This window comes from Arachis ipaensis, chromosome B09, assembly GCF_000816755.2.
Source record: "Arachis ipaensis cultivar K30076 chromosome B09, Araip1.1, whole genome shotgun sequence".
NCBI lineage: Eukaryota > Viridiplantae > Streptophyta > Magnoliopsida > Fabales > Fabaceae > Arachis > Arachis ipaensis.
Window position 1 is genome coordinate 146,514,416 of NC_029793.2, and position 19,732 is coordinate 146,534,147.

The window sequence follows — 19,732 nt, forward strand, 5'->3', positions numbered from 1 at the left end:
CCTAATTTGCTTAGTTCTTAAAACATCTTCTTTTGGATGTTCATGACTTACCTTTCTTATGGGAATAGGACATTAGTATTTTCAGCCATGTTATTTAGTGATTGATTTTGAATTCATTAAATTAAAGTTTACTTGTTCTACACGTCAGGATAGAAATGGACCACAGGAAAGCTGTTCTGAGATGAGATGAAAAATGGATTCTAATAAAAATAAATTTATCTTTATGTATACTACATATATGTATTGAAAGAAAAAAAGAAGGCAGAGACAAATCCACACAAATACAACAAATTTTAGACGTCGAAAAACAAATAATTAAGAGAAGAGAAGGCAGTATCTAAGAGCTATGGGCTGTGACTATACATATGAGAAAAGAAAATTGGTAGCATTAACTAGTGTGTTTTAAGTGTCATTGCATTTCCATTTAGAAGTTGGAACGCATGTAAGGTAGTGGCACCAATGGCAGTGATCATATCCATTTTCACCCCGAAATAGCATCACCAATGCAATTGATAACCTGAAATCAAGCAAATGATTCATTATAGTTTTATCATAAAAAGAGAACAAATTAAAATGAAGGAAGGAACTTAATTACTTACCCAGCAATCAAGAGAAGGAGGGAGAGTATCCATAGAACATACTGGTAAGCCTTGTACTTGGACTTGAGGCGAACACCCGCCGGAAGATGACGCTGCTCTAACCAACCAAACTGAGGACGGGGCAGCAAAATGAAACCGAGAAGGAATCCGGTAAGGAATCCTCCGATGTGAGCGAAATTATCAACGTGGGGCAAAATGCCAAGGGCAAGGTTGATGACAATGATAACCAAAAGTGTGATCAAAGCCATTGCCTTCAAATTTGCAACAATATGGGAGTCAGAGTCAATAATTAATGGAATCTCAAATCTTTAATCTCAAATTAGCATGATGAAGACTCTCACTTTATTTGAATAGATGGTCCAGTTTGTGAAAAGTTCCGAAAGCATTGCTCCAAGTAGTCCAAAGAGAGCACCAGATGCACCAACAGAAATGTTGTTTCTAATGAACAGAGTAGACAGCACACTCCCCCCAAATCCAGACACTAGATATATGATTCCTATTCTCACTGCCAGAAAGAGAAAGGTTTCCATGGATCAGATTGCAGCAAAAATAGCAAGTTTAAATGTTTCTCATTCTCACTAAATCACATACCAAATCCAAATTGCTGCTCAAGGCGAATACCAATGAAGACCAGACTCAACATGTTTGCTAGCAAATGAATAATTCCAGCATGTAACCAAATGCAAGTGACAAGTCTCCATGCCTGATGCTTATTCACAACATTATCCCACTCAAGACCTCCCATCTTTCTCAACCTTCAAACCACAGAAAAAGAAGTAAATTCAATTAGATCAACACCATCTCTAAATATAATGGTCATGATTATTGGCATCTTAAAACCTTTCTTTGTTTGGCATTTAAATAAGAAAGATACCGTTACCTGATTATACAATTATTATGCATATGCAAATTGCAGTTTAAAAAATATTAGTCCACATTGTTATGTCTGTGACATAATTATTTTACTTATTTGGCTTCCTTCCGTTATGCGACAACTTGCCTTTCTTTACTTTGCTTCATTTATTATTTATTTCTATAAACACCACTTGGCTTCCAATTTCAATTATGATTAAAAAAAAATTGCATCTCAGAAATATGAAATTGGGCAATCCAGCAGTGACATCAGAAAAACAACTACGAGACAATAGGAACTCCAATGTCTGAACTCTGAAATTTGAGAATCGATTCAAATCCCCCAAGTCTCAGAAATTAGAAATTTGAATAAAAACAGAAAGTATTCGACTTGAAATATATAAATTGATACTAATTGGAGGAAGTTACATGAGATAGAAACAAGTAGAGCAAGTGATTGAATATAAGCAAAAAAAAGAATGAAGGGAATTGAGAGGTGTTACGTTGAAGAAGAAGGGCCAAGCAGTGGATTCTCCCTAAGAGGCTGAAAAGAGAACCTGCCAAGGAACCTGGCGACACAATTACCCTGGAGTCCTATGTTGTTCTTGGGGCAATCGTTGATGTACATGGCAACGATGAAAACAGCAATATTTGCAACCACAAACATGGGCACAAGCCATGATGTCCAATGAGTCTCTGTATCATAAGCATATGAAGAAGAAGAAGAAACTGCTGCTGCTTGTGGTGGAGCTCTAGAAGTGTTCTTGGTTCCACCACTCTCAAGATCTCTCCCTCCCATACTACTCATATTCTCGAATCCAACACCAAGAATGAAGAATATGTGAACCCCTTTTATATGAAAGAGATGAAACACAAGAAGGTGCTACACAACTTGGATTCACTTCACTGCCGCGGTAACAATAAGAAACAACATTACTATGCTCCAACACGCTAAACGGTTCACCACGTGGCTGATTCTGATTGCTTCTAGTAGGATAGGATCTTACCTGAAGCTATTAGGCTACAGGAGACACAAAATCGTATTTGACAGAAAAGACATGGACAGAGATGATATGTTCAGAGACACTGAATTAATGTATTTTGTGTCTATCTTGATAGGAAGGACACGAAAACACTAACAAGAGACACAACTTAATTTTTATTTTTTCTTTTATTATTCTTGTTAATTTTTCATAATTATATTTTTTATTGTTATATTTTTCATCTCAAATTTTTTGAATAAAAAAAATGAGAATAAATTGAATTTTTATAATTTATTCTAGTTTATCACCAAACAGAATACAAAAATACAAAATTTTATATCGCTATCCATCATTATCTTGTCCGGTCTTATTCTCGGTGTTTTACCTTATCCTATTCTTAAAAACAAACGCTATATACGTATGTCGGTTTTCGCTTGCTCCTTTTTTATTAAATAATTGCTTCGCTATTATCTATCAATAAAAATCTTAACCCAAATTCGGGAGACACAATTAGAAAACGGATATTTTTCCTTTATAATGCTCCTCCACGTTTTCCTTTTGTGTAAAGTTTCGTAAATAATTGAAATTACACACCAACTAATTAACTCATTCACACGATTTTGTTTGCTCTTCTTTCTTGCAAGAAATTAAAACAAGTTACATTATTTGCTTCGAATTATATATGACGACTCTATTGCACTTAAAAGTGTAAAATCAAATTCATACCAAATTGAATAGGGCATAGATATATGAGCTTAGCTTGTTCAATTCTCTCTGAAAAATTGAAGTGAGGTAGATAAATCAATTTCAAATCTAATAACTACGTAACCGTTTTAATTGCATAACATATATCATCACATTCATTAAGAAACATGCATGTATATGTCATATCAACAATTCATTGTCCGAGAACGAACTTACAGAAATCAGAAATGTGATTCAGGGTTTTTCTGTATTATTATTATTCATGGAATTAATTACTAGTTGTAAACGTAAATAGTTAAATTAACTAAACAAAAAAAAATGGACTAATAGAGGAGTTGTATTTACATTCTCCTAGGAGGCTAGGACTCTGCCAACCACTATGACTTTGATAGTTTGATTATTGGTATATATTATTTAGCTTTCAAAAAGGTAGAATATTCCATTTGTATAAACAATAATCATAATATCTTAATATACTCTGCTTTCCACCCGTCCACACATCACACATTTTGTATGCGCGTTAACCCCAATTACAAACTAGAGGGCTTCATATATTTAATCTTATTGAATAAAGAATACTCATATTTTTGTATTTATATATTTTATATTTAATTATTTAAGAATAAAAGATTCTGTTACCATTTAAAATATTGTGTATTAAAATATTGTCATTTAAAGTATTTATTTATGTACTAGGATATTCTGTATTTATTAGAGTCCATCAATGCTCTTCTTTCATATTAGCCTTTGATTTTCATCTAATCAAATCTAATGGTCTATATAAGTGTGGCGCATCCAATAAGCACATATGGTTGTGCTCGTTTTAGACATACCCGACAATATATATTCTATTTGTAAGTATTTAATTTGGACCAATTTGTTTAGATAGGGTAAGATATGGTACAAATTTTCTTGTAGGTAGGGTAGGATACGGGTTAAGATATATCTTATCCTATTTTACTCGCATTCTAAATATATTATATAATATATATGCAAAAGTTATGTATGTAGTGAAGAAAGTGAGTCTTGAACTCACAATTTTTCTCTTATAAAAATTTAAAATAACCACTAAACTAGTTGATGATCATATTATTTGTAATTTTATGTTAGATTTCTTTAAAATTTTATTGTTTTTAATTTTAATTTGAACTTAGTTTTTTATTTTCTATTTTATTAATATGTATAAATTTGTAATGGTAAATTTTATTGTTTTTAATTTTAATTTGAACTTAGTTTTTTATTTTCTATTTTATTAATATGTATAAATTTGGAATGGCTGAATTTTATATTTATTTAATTTTTTTTTATGTTTCTGCGGGTAGGATTGGGTAGGGTAGGATTTAGAATTTTAGAGTGCAGGTAGAGTTAGGGTTGAGAGATTCTAAACCCGCAAATAGGATAAAGTAGAATTTCAAAAAAATTTTCAATCCACAGTTAAAATTAAAGTAAAATCTAAACTTTACCTTACTCTATCCATTATCAGCCCTAATACATCCACATTAAAATTAAATCCAAAAAGAAGTAAAAAGCAAATTAAAAATAGCTTATGCTAAAAAGTCCAATTTAAAAAAATGCATTCTGATCTTGATATAACTTTAGGTCAGTAGGACCATTATTCCACACATCAAAACTCTACATTATTTGAGCTCCGATCCAATATTTTTCTTTCATCCCAAATTCACTTTTGAAATTAGCTTATCAAATTTTATTTTTTAAAGGATAACTTTCAAAACGCATATAGTGCCTATGCACGTTTAGTAAATTAAGTTAAAAATAACTACTAATAAGCTCAAGCAACTCAATCACGGACGGATCTAGAAATATTATTTTGGAGGGGCCAAAATCTACTTTAATAAATCATGAAGAAAGTGAAATACAACCTTCAAAAGTTTAAAGAGTTGCATCTGATGAGTTTGACCTTAATTCTTTGGAACGAGACTTTGAAAAACGACTTTAAATTTGGCAATATCACCCAAATCAGAAAAATGAGGTTAGTCAAATTTATCTTCAACGGAGTTCATATCAAAAGCATCTTGACAAGTATCTTCTATCTGCCCCCAAAATTTTATTTCAAGATTCGCCACTGATAATATGTATCATGGATTATAATCAAGGTTAAATACAAACTATGAAGGAGTAATATTCTGAAATAGAGAGCAACAGCAAGGTATGTATTCGGTGGGTGGATGGATATGATGCAACGACAGCTGGATAATGCACACTAACACATATGACCATTTTTCTAGCAAGCTGTATCATATAAATTAAATATATGGTTATGGTTATTGGATATATATTAAAACCTATGCGTATACGCCAAATGAAACTAGTCTTATCATCGCGCACTCTCTTGGTTGGTTCTCACTTTCAGTTGGCATGCCCCTATTGCTTAATCCTCACTCTTATTTTGCCCCTCCTCCTTTTCTTTATTTTGTAATTATTCAATAAACTAATTAAGCATTTTAGGAATCATTTCTACTCGTTAAAATTTTCTTGTGTTTTAAATTATCAAGATATGAGTTCTGATCTAAATGATTAAATGTTGCTTATATCAACAATGTGTATATATATCACTCGGCGCGGGGACGGATCCAGAAATATTATTTTGGAGAAGCCAATAATAACTATAATAATATTAAAAAATTATATAATGTAAAATATATAATTATACAAAAAATTATATAATGTAAAATGTATTACAAAAATATATCGATAGAGAATATATTTTAAAGTACAAAAAATATATATGTACTTTTTATTAATGAAGTGGTCGATTTTTCGTATCATAAATTTATCAATAATAGAATATGTGTCAAATTTTTAGCAATTTTTTTCAATATAATTAAAAGACAATTAGTAAGAAATTAACCTTTCATTTTGTTTATGAGTTATTCTTCACAATATTCATCGCTGAAAAAGATCTCTCAGTTGTAATAGTTGAAACAGAGAGAATTAATACCAAATGAATAAAAAAGGACGCTCATAAAAAGAAAAAAAATCCACTTTATGAGATTTGAAAAGTTTTATTTAATTAAAAAATATTAGTAATAATATCTTTTCAGATTTTTTTAATATTGTTACTTACTTTTTTAGATATTAGAAATTATTAATATTTAGGTTAGGCTGAATTTTTATTTATATTAGACTAAATACTAAATAAATCAAAAAAATAAATCATACTTAATAACTTATTACTATTAATTTTTTTTAAAAAATTGGGAGTCGAGGCGTCCACTCGTCTCCCGTATGTCCGTCCCTGCTCGGTCCAAAATTACATTATTCATGATTTATTTTTAAGGCAAAAAATGACAATAAAGCTATGCCTTACAAAATTCTTTCCCTCCACACATTTCTAGATTTCACTTCGGGTCTAAGGATTAGTGAATCTTGACGTGATTCCTAACCTACTTCTACTATGGGAATATATATTGATATACGTCAAAGTAGACCTGTGTTGACTTCACTCCTGAGAAAGAGATAGAGAGAAGCAAGATGACAACTCTACAATATATGTTAGGATAAGAGAGATTCAAAAGACACAGCTTTCTTATTTTTGGTATATGTAGTTATTAATTGTTTGTATAGTCGTCAAAACCATGTTATTTAAGTGACTTAAGTCAAGCTAAGGAGTACCACCTTTGTTGAGTGGCAACAAATGGAAATTTTATGAATCATTCTTGCTCAACAATTAATTGATAGCTCCCTCTAATGAATAAAAATAAATAATAAAATTAATTGATAACTTATGGATGTCTATATGTAAATGAACTATTATAGTATTATTTGTACATAACAGTTGATACGATGTTTTCATAGAACGAGGTTGACATAAACTCTCCACAATCCACATATAATAAAGTAGTACATATAGACATCTTAATGATTGATGAACTCAAATAATCAAACGTAAAAAGTTAAAATTAACACTTAATCAAAAATAAAAATATACACATTAAATTCTTTTAAATTTTAGATAATAAATATTAAAATTAATTATTAATAAAAGATTATATTTTTTACATAAAAATAATTATTAAAAAAAATTATTATTTATTTTTTGAACTTTTGTTTTCTATAAAAAAATTTTGTAGAAATAATATAATTCTATAAATCTTTTATGTCATCATTTATAATGTTAACACATAAACAATATAATTTTAAAAGATTTATATTTTTATAATGTTACTGGTTAATATCTAATTATATGCTAACAAATACAATAGAATCAATAATTCTGCCTTCTTCTAATCTGTAGGTGAGAAGTCAATTTTGAGGAGTATGGGTTTGTGGAAAGTCGTTGAATTAACTTTTGTGATGTGGTGAGCATAATATAAGCAAGGCTAAGGTGGTGGCTAATTCTCCTACCCTGCATTGCGGCGCCAATAAAGAAAATAATAAGCACACAGATCCACAAGCAACTATATATAAAAGTGAAAATTCAGATGTAGTCAACTTCACGTAAAGTTGATAACTGAGAGCCGTTAGATGATTTGACTAAATTTTCATCTAACGGCTCCCCACTACCAACTTCAGGTAAAGTCGACTGTACCCGAGTTTCTGAATTTCTACCATATATAAAACATTTCAAAACGGATAACAGACGAAAGAAAAAGGTGGTCATACTTTTAGGTTTGCCCAAGAATAAAAGGTTTTTCCTTACATACACACATTACACTACTATTACTGTTGTTATGAAGTCATAATGACATTAATATTCTGTGTCCAAACTGAAAGGAACACCACTCATTTCAATTGATTGCCATATATAGTTATATACAGAGACACATCAGACTCAGAGTACATTCTTTTTAACAGGGTTAGGCCCTTAATTTGCTAACTACTCCAACGACCAACCTTTTCCAATATAGTGCTCCCAAGGATAGTTAGTGCCTATGGAAAGGAAAGGAGAGAAAGTGAGAAAGTGAGAAACTTCAGACAACTGGCCCAAGAAGGCCCAAACTCAATGCAGGCTACGATCCAAGTTATGGTCCCTCACGCCTCATTTTTTTTTTTATTTAACTCTTATTGATGGCCTTTTTGACATAACCCACGGTAGTTTCTGTTAATTAGTGTGGGCCTTGGCCTCGTTTACGAAACAATAACAATTGCAAAAAAGATCAGCTTATGATTGGGTTGCTGACAAACCCATACCCTTTGAACGAGCATCCATTCATTTTGATGTTCCAAGCTGGAAGTTGCTGGAAAGTTTAAGGAGTTTCCCTTCTGTAATGCTAACTAAATAATCTCACTCGGGTAGGTGTTAGTTAACTTAGTCTACGGACACGTCATCTAACAGAAATAGAAGTTGGTTAGTTGCTAACTACTACTAGCTCCATTAGTTTCTAAACTACTAACTGCATCACAAGCTGACTCAGCTTCTTCTTCTAATAAGATAAACTCTATTCATATAAATAACAAAAAATAATACTGACATAATAATCTTAACCAGACAAAATATGTTTCAAGTTCGGATTAGGTTTTGCACACCCCTCCTCTCTATTCGGTGTACCACATACAATAAAATCGTAGCACCAGCTGTATTTTGGAAATATATTCGTTCGTTCATTCAATTTCATTAAAATGAAGAAACAATAATAAGCATACTATGTATAGACAGATATTTATATTTTTCAATGGTATGATAATCGTGTGTCATTTTTTTTTATCATATCTTATGACATGATAGCCTTTTAATCGCGATGCAAATCATAAAACAGTGCAATTATGGTAACTTCCGAGTTGTAATATTTGATCATATCACGTAATAATATCCATGAGTTAAGAGAAGTGTTTGGCTTTGTAAATAATTTCGCAAGTCAATTTGATTTTTGTTGTTAAACTTGATTTTCAAGCAGTGGTTTAAAACATGTGCAAAGTAAGCTGAAAACGGAATAGGAAACACAAGATGATATTATTGATCTTGTTTCCTTTTCACGCTCAACGTTAAATACAGTAAGAAGGATTAAAATTCATACCATAAAATATGTTGCATACAAATGAGATTTTTATCATCAAGTGAATGATAATATTTTACTGATTTGTAGTTCAATGAATAAAATAAATAGAATATTAAATTAAAAGAAATAACAGTTGGATTTGGCACACACAGAATCCAATCCAATCAGTTATTAAATCATACATGGCCGACGCCACTCACTTCTCAGTCTCTCTTATCTGTCTCCATCGCAAACAAGCCACGTAATACACCTCTCATCCAAACACGGCCTTAACATTGTCGAAATGACAATAATATCCCCGTGTTAAGGTGGTCCGGCACACACCAAATACACCGCCTTTTAAATAGACAAAGGCGTGTGGTTGCAGAAGTAAACACCAAATGAAGGAGCGTGTTGACACGCGATCCAAGTTGAAGTTGGGATTGTTGGCGGAAATCTCGATCTCACCCTTGTCCTAGCATGGACCCCACACCGCTTCTATACTCTGTCTATATTTTTTCTCTCTCAGTGGAGAGAGAAACACACTCCCTCTAACAAAAATAATATTTTTTAAATAAAAAAGTATAAAATATTAACAGATTATCTGTCAACTTATTGTTAACAATAATTAATTATTATATTTTAAATATATATATAAAAAGATGTATTCAAAAAATATTTTTATAAAAATATTTTTATTAGACACATTCATAAAATACTTCTATTAAACACAATTATAAATAAGAGTTGTCAGAAATATTGTTGATAACGTGATGAAATTGTTTTTAAATATATATATAGAGAGAGAAAGAGAGTCCTAGCTAGATACTAGTCGAAAGTGTAGACCACAGAGAGATAAAAAAAAATAAAATATTAAAAAAAGGGAGAAAAAGTGCATGAGGGAGATGAGATGAAGAAACAGCCATTGGAGAGGCTTCGGATTCAGAATGGGTTTTGTTCAAAGCAGAAAAATAATTTGAGTTAGGAACAAAACAAAACAAAACAAAACAAGTAGAGGAAGCAACATTGACTTTCTGATTATCTCAGACTCAGAGTCACCGTAAGTCAGCTCCGCCATTTTCGTTTTTTATTGCTATCAAAATCTAGGCATGGACACATGTGTATGTCAATATATATAATATTATTATTTTTTTAATATTATATAGTGGTAAAAATATACGTTTTTTGTCCTGTGTCCTTTTCTCTTCCGCAGATCCAAGAGAGAGAAAGTGTTGGAAGGATCTGTAAGAGGAAAATAAAAAAGTTAATAACTTTGTTAGATGTGGAACCCAGCAGTGGCTTAAGTTTTGGACCCTTTTTAACTTTTCACGCTGTCAAGTTAATAAAAGGTATCATTTTCCTCCGTACCAGGGTTGGTTTCTAACTTTCTATGCCATCTAACTCCATTCCCATTTCCCAGCTTTCTCACTTATATCAGTGTGTGTGGGGGTAGAGAGAGAATGGTGGGGATGGTTTTATGAGGTAACTATCTTTTGGCTTAGATTTGATATGATGCATTTGAAAAGTCAGGAGTGATGGTGTGTGAATATGACTATGACTATGAGATACATGTGAGATAAGGTCTTGTATTTTTTTGTTTATCTTGAAAATGATAAAATTGATAATCTCTTTGTTTTACATTCTCTTTTCCTATGCAGTGTATGTGTGTGTGTATAGGAGAAATAGGGATTCTTTCAAAATTCTCCTTTTCTGGGTCTCTTTCAGAATTCTCCAATACTGACAAAGTAAGCAGCAGTCCAAGTGTGAAATATAGGAAAACTAGGGATTCAACTTCATCCCCCACCACCCTTATTTGTCACTGTTTCTGTGGTCTCTCTTGCCACTGGGGTTGCAGACATGAGGAGCATGTGTCTGTGACCCTCCTTCCATCAGGGACGAAGGGACTTTCTTGTCCTCTTACTCTTTCCATCTGTTTCTAGAATAGACTTTCAGTTGATAGAGAGAGGGTGCAAAGTCTTCTATGGGGGTGTTGACAAGGAAACAACTTTTTACTTCTCTCCACTTTTCATCTATAAATAATTCAGCTCGATCCTGTTTCAAACTTCAAAAAGTCAATACCCAAGGAATCAAAAACTGTAAAGTTCCTTGGTAAAAGAGATAGAGACAAGTTTTTTAGGAGCAAAAAGAAAACTGGAGAACATAAGAATAAGCATCATAGTGATAGAGAGTACACGTTACTGAGAAAATTTTGGTATATAGGAGAGAAAAGAAAAAAGGTTCATCATCTTTTGGGGAACTTTTTTTTATGGGGTTTGAGGGTTCGATTAGCACCAACAGTGGGAACAGTAACAGAGCTGTGTTGAATGATATTTCCCAACCTATTCCCAGTTCATTGCAAAATCCATCTTCCTTCTCTTTCTCAGCTGTATGTCTCATTTTGCTTTTGGACTTCGTTATTGAGCATCTCATGTTATCATCCTTTACTTGTTCATTGATAATGAATCTTGACTTGTGCATCTTCATATTTATCCTTATTGAATTCTTCTTGTTGCTGCTGATGACTCTATTCTTATTCTGCAGCAGAGAAAAATGGAGGGTCATAGTGATATGGGTCTCATAGGGGAAAATTTTGACACCAGTTTGATTGGGAGGTTGAGAGATGATGAGTATGAGAGCAGGTCGGGAAGCGATAATTTTGAAGGCGCTTCCGGTGATGATCAGGATGCCGGTGATGACCAGCCACGGAGGAAGAAGAGATACCATAGACATACTCCTCACCAAATTCAAGAGCTTGAGACGTATGGATTTATGAAAAATTTCAGTTCGTTTTGTTATTTGTTTATTTGGGATGTGGAAACTGAGGTTGGTGTTTCTTTTGGTCTTAATGATTTTTCAGTTTCTTCAAAGAGTGTCCTCATCCTGATGAGAAACAAAGGTTGGATCTTAGTAAGAGGCTTGGCTTGGAGAATAAGCAAGTCAAATTCTGGTTTCAGAATAGGAGAACCCAAATGAAGGTGAATTTGAAAACAGCTGAATTATTATTGCACTCGTGTGTATTTTGTTGATCCAAGTTGAATATTGTGATTATTGAACTGCTTTTCCTGATTCAGACCCAATTGGAACGGCATGAGAACATAATGCTTAGACAGGAGAATGAGAAGCTCAGAGCTGAGAATAGTTTGATGAAGGAAGCCATGTCAAACCCAGTGTGTAACAACTGTGGTGGCCCAGCCATTCCTGGCCAAATTTCATTCGAGGAGCACCAGATTCGAATTGAAAATGCTCGACTGAGGGATGAATTGAACCGCATATGTGCCTTGGCAAACAAGTTCCTTGGCAAGCCAATCTCATCACTGACCAATCCCATGGCTCTCCCAACCTCAAATTCTGGTCTAGAACTCGGTATTGGAAGGAATGGGATTGGTGTTTCGAGCCCCTTTGGAGCTCCCTTGCAGATGGGACTTGATTTAGGAGATGGAGTATTAGGCACTCAACCAGCAATATCTGGAATGAAGTCACCATTGGGATTGATGGGAAATGATGTTCAGCTTGAGAGATCTATGGTTGTAGATGTTGCACTGGCTGCCATGGATGAATTGATTAAGATGGCTCAGGCAGATAGCCCTCTTTGGATTAAGGGCTTTGATGGTGAGAGGGAGGTACTGAATCATGAAGAGTATGCAAGGATGTTCAATCCTTGTATTGGTCCCAAACCTGCTGGTTATGTAACTGAAGCTACAAGAGAAACTGGGATAGTAATCATCAACAGTTTGGCCCTTGTGGAAACTTTGATGGATGCGGTATGATTACGATGCTTCACTTCTTAAGGCTTCAGTGAAGTTCAGTATTAATTCACAACTTAATAATAAACTTATAAATTGTGCCATATTCATTTTGAGTGATAAATCATAAAACTGTTAGTGGTAGCTTTTTGTGCTATTTGATATTTATCTTTTAGATTTACATAGAAGTCGGTAATATGGATCAATGCAATATTCTCTTAAAGGGGAAAAAATGATTTTGTGCAGTGGTTTCTTATGGCCCATGACTATTTATTAGTGTGAAATTATACGATTGGATAATATCTTATTCTTAATGGATTCTTTCTTTGAATAGAATCGATGGTTAGAGATGTTTCCATCAATGATTGCTAGAGCTGTCACCCTTGATGTTATATCTAATGGCATGGGTGGAACCAGAAATGGTGCTTTGCAACTGGTATGTTTCTCTTTCTTTATTTATGTTTTGCTTCATTCACTATGCCATCATAGTTGGCCGGAACTGAATAGTGAATACAATTATACACTTCAGATGCATTCGGAGATTCAATTACTTTCACCACTAGTCCCTATTCGTCAAGTGAGGTTCCTCCGGTTCTGTAAGCAGCATGCGGAAGGTGTTTGGGCTGTAGTCGACGTTTCTGTTGAGATTGGTCGCGATGCTGCGAATGCACAGCCATTCATGAGCTGTCGGAGGCTTCCTTCTGGCTGCGTTGTGCACGATATGCCCAATGGTTACTCCAAGGTAAGTGCTCATACAGATTCATTTTGGTTCTCTCTTTTTCTTTTATTTTTGTGGTTGGATATTATCATGTCATATCTTGACTTATATTCTAATTTGTCTATTTTCTCTCATTATAGTAGTACTGGAGCTTGCACTTGAATTAGATTTCTTCTTTTCTCTGTGCTACCAATAATTTGTACTGTTCTTTTGAGTTGCACCTTGCTTGGGAATATCTTTCGTACTGGGGAAGATGCTTCTCTATTAAAAATATAATAATATTTAAATTAAGGGTTGCTTATTGTCTGTACTTTCAATACTCTTAGAGACTAGTTAATCAAGGTTTATATGGTTTAGCCATAGAAGTTTGAAGCTTACTTCCAAAAATAATATTAAAAAGTGCCTAAAAATTTGAGAAGTCTTGGATTCTACAATCCATGTTTATATATATCAACTATACATTTGCTTCTTCTATATTCCAGTCTCTGCTATATAACCCAACATAATACTATTTCTTTACTTTGAACGAGACCTTAATGACCTGGATCCAGTCCTCTTCAATAATATAATGGAGACAGGTTTTAATAATATTAAGAAATTCCATAGTCTGCTAACTCTGTTGAGATTCACCTCTATCCATTTGACTTTGATGATCCTCCACCGGCTTCTATAATTGGGTATTAATTTATAATTATCCTAGGGCTTATGTCAACATTTCTTATGTAGTTAGTTAAGTGAGGAGTGAGGACTGTGTTATATTATTCCAACAAACTCCCTTTCAAAAAAAAGAAGGATCAAAGTCTTGTTTATGTTTTCCATTTCTGAGAGTACTGTATGAACTACTGTTGTAGGTTACTTGGGTTGAACATTGGCAGTACGATGATAGTGTGGTGCACCAACTGTATCGGCCATTGATCAATTCTGGCTTTGGATTTGGTGCTCATAGATGGATAGCCACCCTCCAGAGGCAATGTGAATGCTTGGCAATCCTCATGTCCTCATCCATCTCAAGCGACGATCACACAGGTATATATATACACATGCATGTTGATGTTGGTGTTTCTTCGAATGTATATCAAGTCATGCAAGCTAAGACTTGCTATTTGTTTTGCAGCATTAAGCCAGGCCGGCAGGAGAAGCATGTTGAAGCTGGCACAGCGCATGACCAGTAACTTCTGTTCTGGCGTCTGCGCCTCGTCGGCTCGCAAGTGGGACAGCCTTCACATTGGAACCTTGGATGATGACATGAGAGTAATGACGAGGAAGAATGTGGATGACCCTGGGGAGCCTCCAGGCATTGTCCTCAGTGCCGCCACTTCTGTTTGGGTGCCGGTGTCACGGCAAAGGCTGTTCGAGTTTCTGCGCGACGAACGGCTTAGAAGTGAGTGGGACATTCTGTCCAACGGTGGACCTATGCAGGAGATGGTCCACATTGCCAAAGGCCAAGGACATGGAAATTGTGTTTCTCTCTTACGTGCTAATGTAAGTTGCATTATTCTTTGAATAATCGAGAATGAAGCATGTCAAACTATCTAAATCTAACCAAAAATGTTGATTGATATTTGAAGGGTGTGAATGCGAATGATAGCAGCATGGTGATTCTGCAAGAGACATGGACAGATGCATCGTGCTCGGTGGTAGTATATGCACCGGTGGATGTGCCGTCGTTGAACGTGGTGATGAGCGGTGGTGATTCTGCATATGTTGCACTCTTGCCTTCGGGTTTTGCCATTCTCCCCGATGGTCATTCGTCGTCCGGCTCCAAGGGCGGCAGCAGCGACGACGGAGGGGGAAGCTTGCTGACGGTTGGATTCCAAATCTTGGTGAATAGCCTGCCAACAGCAAAGCTTACAGTGGAGTCGGTGGATACTGTGAATAACTTGATCTCATGCACCATTCACAAGATCAAAGCTGCACTCACACTTTCATAAACACTCATAACATTCTTTTTGTTTTGCTTGTTACGTTATTGTATAGAGATAGAGAGAGGTTGAGACTTGAGACAGAAAGGGTCGCGTAAGGAAAGGTTTCGAGTCAAGAACGAACCGCGAAAAAGGAACCGCAGCTACTTTTGTGGTGTTGGAGTTGGAGTCGCCGGTTCGGGTATTGACTCGTTGACCAGCGATTTCGTCTCGCCTCTATTTTATTTTATCCAACAAAACAAAACATGTGTTTGTTTCTTTTTGTTTTATTTCCATCCTAACACACTTGGCAACTTCCAAACTGCTCAACTATGTCTTTTTGAATGCATTTTTTGTTTTCTTTGATATTATTCTGCCTCTTATATCGTCTATTTTTTTGGGTTTAAGGTACCTAAATGTGTCTCCCATTTATAGAAAAGTCTTTAAGAAAGCATTGTTTTATATTTGTAGTCAAATATGTAATTACGAAAAACTATTAATAAATTATATTCCTTCTCTTTTATGGGAAAGATAGAATGTATGTCAAGTTGTTGATTGATTAAAATTTTTCTCAAAATGAAAATGTTATAAATAATTCGTTTATTTGGTACATTGTTTTTATACAGGTGGAAACTCAGGTACAGTCGACTTCACAAGAAATTGATACCTGAGAGGCGTTAGATGATTTGAATGATTTGACTAAATTTTCATCTAACGGCTCTCAGATATCAACTTCACATGAAGTCGACTTCACCTGAGTTTTCACCTTCTATATATTCTCTATTGGGTATAATCCCGTAGTAAATCTGATCGTGTAATCATTTTTAATGCGTGAAATAAATCTTTATGTATATATATTGAATATAGAGTATTATATTTGAATTAAATTTTAAACAATTAATTTGTCATAATATTTCTACTTGTACAAACGTACAGAGTCTGATAAATATTTGTGTAACTTTAGAGTACATCTAATGCATGCTCTAAATTATAAAACTTATTTTTGTACGAATTTTAAGAATGGATTAAATTGATTAGAAATATGATTTTATGTGTTAAAAATATGTGTATAATAAACCTATTATATGATTATACGTAGCAAAAAATAATTTCTAAAAATACCAGAACAATTTCCGTCATTTAATTCTCTTGGCCTATTTTAATCCTCCAATATGTCACTTTCCTTACAGTTTCTTCTTTTGTATCCATTTTCTTTCCTTCTCATCACAAACAAAACCCGATATCTATTCCAGGCACTAACAAAGTGGCAAGTGGGTCAAAAGTTGATTCAATTGGAAATTTGGAATGAAACTAAAAGAGGAAACCTATTATTTTTCAAAGTGACGAAAAAACATAATCATAGTTAATGGAAGAGTTAGCTTTAGTTTGTCTGCTTTTTTAGGAACCATATACCTAATTTTGTGTGTTAGATTATAGATAAACAAATTATTCTCTAAGGTGATGGCTCCAGTAATTAATTAGTTCTTGCCTAACGCTAGGTCCAGATCATAAAGGAAAAGCATAGTACAAAGTTTAGGTGAGAGTTTAATTAAAGTAAAAGTCTTGAGCAAACTCAAAATGTCACGTTCAAATATCAAAACAAGAGCGTGCTAATAAAACAAATAACCTAATTGTGATGTAATCATAGGAGTGTCCACGGATCGGATCGGATCGGATATGTCGAAAAATTCTATCCGATCCGCACAATTTTCATCGGATCGGATCGGATATGATATCCGCACTTTTTAGTGCCGAATCCAATCTGCACATTTGCGGATCGGATCGGATCGAATATATCCGCATAATTAAACCTTCTCTTTTTAATCATATTTCTATGTAAAAGAATTTGATAAAAATATTTCTTTCATACTTTTAAACTTATTTATTCCTAAAATATTTTTAATCAAACTTTTTCTAAATAACAAAAATAAAATAATACAATATATGAATAATAATTACTAACTAAAACATACAAACAAGTAAATATAATATCAAACATATATATATATATTTATTTATTTTTTAATTATTATAGTGTGGATCTGCGGATCCACGGATCAAATACGCGGATGTAGAGCAGATATCTGCGATCCGATCGGATCGTATCCGCAATTTTCAGATCGAATGCTGATATTTACCGCAGATCTGCAAATACGATCCGATCCATGACACCCCTATATAATCGTACAAGTACCCAGAAGTAACAAAACTGTGAGTTGACCCGGTTTTTTGGTAACAAAAAATTTTCAGTCATAATTAACTAAAATTTTTCATAATTTACTTTATTTATATAATTTAATAATAGTTTGATTTTTTATCTCACTCTCTTATCAATTTACTTATCATATTTTTATCAGTCCCACTTATTAATAATATTAGTTGTAATATCATATTTCTAACTATTAGGCTTTTTTGTAATTACTACTTACTATTCCCTTTTATAATTTGAATTTTATATTTAAGAATACGATGAAGATTAATAATAATAAAAAACGGTAATAATAATATGCATTAAATGACTTTAATTGTAATTGATTTTTGTTTTCTTTAATTCATTTTTTATCATTCAATGGAGGTAGCAAACATGAAAGTATTGTGTAATAGGTTTATCATTGTTATAAGAATCTTGAAGGCCGTTTTCTCTCTCGGAAGCCAAAAATCACAACTCTAATTCAATTACAAGCACAATTGGAATAGACCAAGAAAATTTACAAGAAATCGTCTTTATCATTGTAAATAGTATGGTATTTGACTTCGATCTTAACACGGTACTTATGTTGAAAGGAGTTGAAGAATAATTTGAACAACAGACGAACTCACCTGATAAAATTGTTGTCAGTCAACCAATTTTAAAAAATATGGAAAATCACACTAACTTTGATGTGGTATGGTAATAAATTGTTTTTTTTTTTTGTTCTTATGTGCATTTATAATTATAACGTACTTACTAAGTTCATACGCATAACATTTATAAGTTCATATATATAACATCCATAATTATATACAACTAACATCTAAAAATTAAATTCATATTTATTAGATATTACATCTATACATATATCATTTTTTAGTTATTGCATCATTAATTATCAAGTTAACAAAGATGTTTTTAAATTTATCATAATTGAATTTAAAAAAATGTCAAATTTTTAAATTAATTTATTCAACTGATAAATTTACTCATAACAACTATAAATTCATACACATAACATCCATAATTTCATATTACTAACATCTATAATTTTGTCCTCATAATATTCATAATTTCATACATATGATGTTTATAATTAATAAATTTTTATAATTAATATTACAAATTTCAAACTATGCGTCTTATTATATTCTTCAAATTATTTCGTATGTGCACTAATAGGTCATAATTTTAATTATTTTAATATTTTTATTTAATATTCATATGTTTGCTTATTTATGAATTTTAATATGACGAGTTAATAATTATTTTAAAAATTTGTTTTTTAATTTTTGTTTATATTTTATTTTTTTGGTTTTTTATTTTTTAATAATCTATATGTAAAATATGAGTTATATAGTAGAAATTGTTAAAATTTTTTTTAATAATTATTTTTAAAAATTTATTTTTTAATTTTTGTTTATATTTTATATTTTATTTTTTAATAGTCTATATGTAAAATATGAGTTGTATAGTAAAAGTTGTTAAAGTTTTTAATTTAATTTCCATAATTTTTGCAAAAAAATTATATTTTAATGGGTAATAATGTGATTGAGGGATGTTATGAATTTGATTTAGGAGAAATTGAACTTGATTTTGGAAGAAACATTAATAACTCCAAACATCTATATTATAACTATTTTTTGGCTACCTACTTTTTTTTTGAACATGGCCATGGGCCAGAAGCTAAACCCGGCCTAGAAACAGAACCCGAACTCGCTCAAACCCAGAAACCAACCCAAACCCGCTCAGCTCACCAACCCCCAAGCCCGACCTTACCAACCACGCCCTCCTCTTCTCCCTTCCGATGAATGCTTCGTTGCTTCGCCGACGTCACCGAACCTCCATGTGAAGATTCAGATGCTGCTTCGGGCCATCCGGATTTGTGTCTCCAGCTTCAGTTCGTCCGCCGCTCCCCGTGTGTGTGCCATCTTCAATCGGCGCGTATTCTCTCCCTCGCCGAAGCTCCCCTTGCTGCCCTTGACAACGTCCTAAATCTGCTCCATTCACTGCCGCGTTGTGACCTTTGCTACCCTTCTGCCGAGAGAGCATCTGCCCACTATGAGATGTGGCTTCGTCCCCTTCAATTGGGCTATTTTTGATG

At 33.1% G+C, this 19,732-nt stretch overlaps 2 protein-coding genes across 12 annotated transcripts; one reads left to right on the top strand and one right to left on the bottom strand.

Moving 5' to 3' along the window:
- Positions 183 to 2,344, bottom strand: LOC107618818 (RHOMBOID-like protein 3). Its single transcript, XM_016320986.2, has 5 exons — positions 1,955 to 2,344; positions 1,191 to 1,354; positions 941 to 1,104; positions 600 to 850; positions 183 to 517 (listed from the first exon to the last, which is right to left on the bottom strand). Exons 1-5 carry the CDS (start codon positions 2,257 to 2,259, stop codon positions 403 to 405), a joined length of 999 nt encoding a protein of 332 aa, XP_016176472.1. The 5' UTR covers positions 2,260 to 2,344; the 3' UTR covers positions 183 to 402.
- Positions 9,907 to 15,805, top strand: LOC107618772 (homeobox-leucine zipper protein ANTHOCYANINLESS 2). 11 transcript variants are annotated; one of them, XM_016320918.2, is made up of 10 exons: positions 9,907 to 10,135; positions 10,289 to 10,424; positions 11,617 to 11,834; positions 11,933 to 12,050; positions 12,147 to 12,836; positions 13,153 to 13,254; positions 13,348 to 13,560; positions 14,388 to 14,562; positions 14,651 to 15,018; positions 15,105 to 15,805. In XM_016320918.2, the coding sequence occupies exons 3-10, from the start codon at positions 11,626 to 11,628 to the stop codon at positions 15,465 to 15,467; spliced, it is 2,238 nt and encodes a 745-aa protein (XP_016176404.1). In that variant the 5' UTR covers positions 9,907 to 10,135; positions 10,289 to 10,424; positions 11,617 to 11,625; the 3' UTR covers positions 15,468 to 15,805. The 11 variants fall into 11 exon arrangements, with proteins under 11 accessions (XP_016176404.1, XP_020966936.1, XP_016176406.1 ...); XM_021111277.1 differs by having other exon boundaries at positions 11,620 to 11,834; XM_016320920.2 differs by lacking the exon at positions 10,289 to 10,424.

Bases quoted from the DNA above. Each gene is read 5' to 3' on its own strand.
- LOC107618818 (XM_016320986.2), bottom strand. From the start codon at position 2,259: ATGAGTAGTATGGGAGGGAGAGATCTTGAGAGTGGTGGAACCAAGAAC. The intron at 1,355-1,954 runs GTAACACCTCTC...TGTGGTTTGAAG, and splicing joins CTTGGCCCTTCTTCTTCAAC to GTTGAGAAAGATGGGAGGTC. The intron at 1,105-1,190 runs GTATGTGATTTA...TCTTTCTGGCAG, and splicing joins TGAGCAGCAATTTGGATTTG to TGAGAATAGGAATCATATAT.
- LOC107618772 (XM_016320914.2), top strand. From the start codon at position 11,342: ATGGGGTTTGAGGGTTCGATTAGCACCAACAGTGGGAACAGTAACAGA. The intron at 12,051-12,146 runs GTGAATTTGAAA...TTCCTGATTCAG, and splicing joins ATAGGAGAACCCAAATGAAG to ACCCAATTGGAACGGCATGA. The intron at 13,255-13,347 runs GTATGTTTCTCT...TATACACTTCAG, and splicing joins GAAATGGTGCTTTGCAACTG to ATGCATTCGGAGATTCAATT.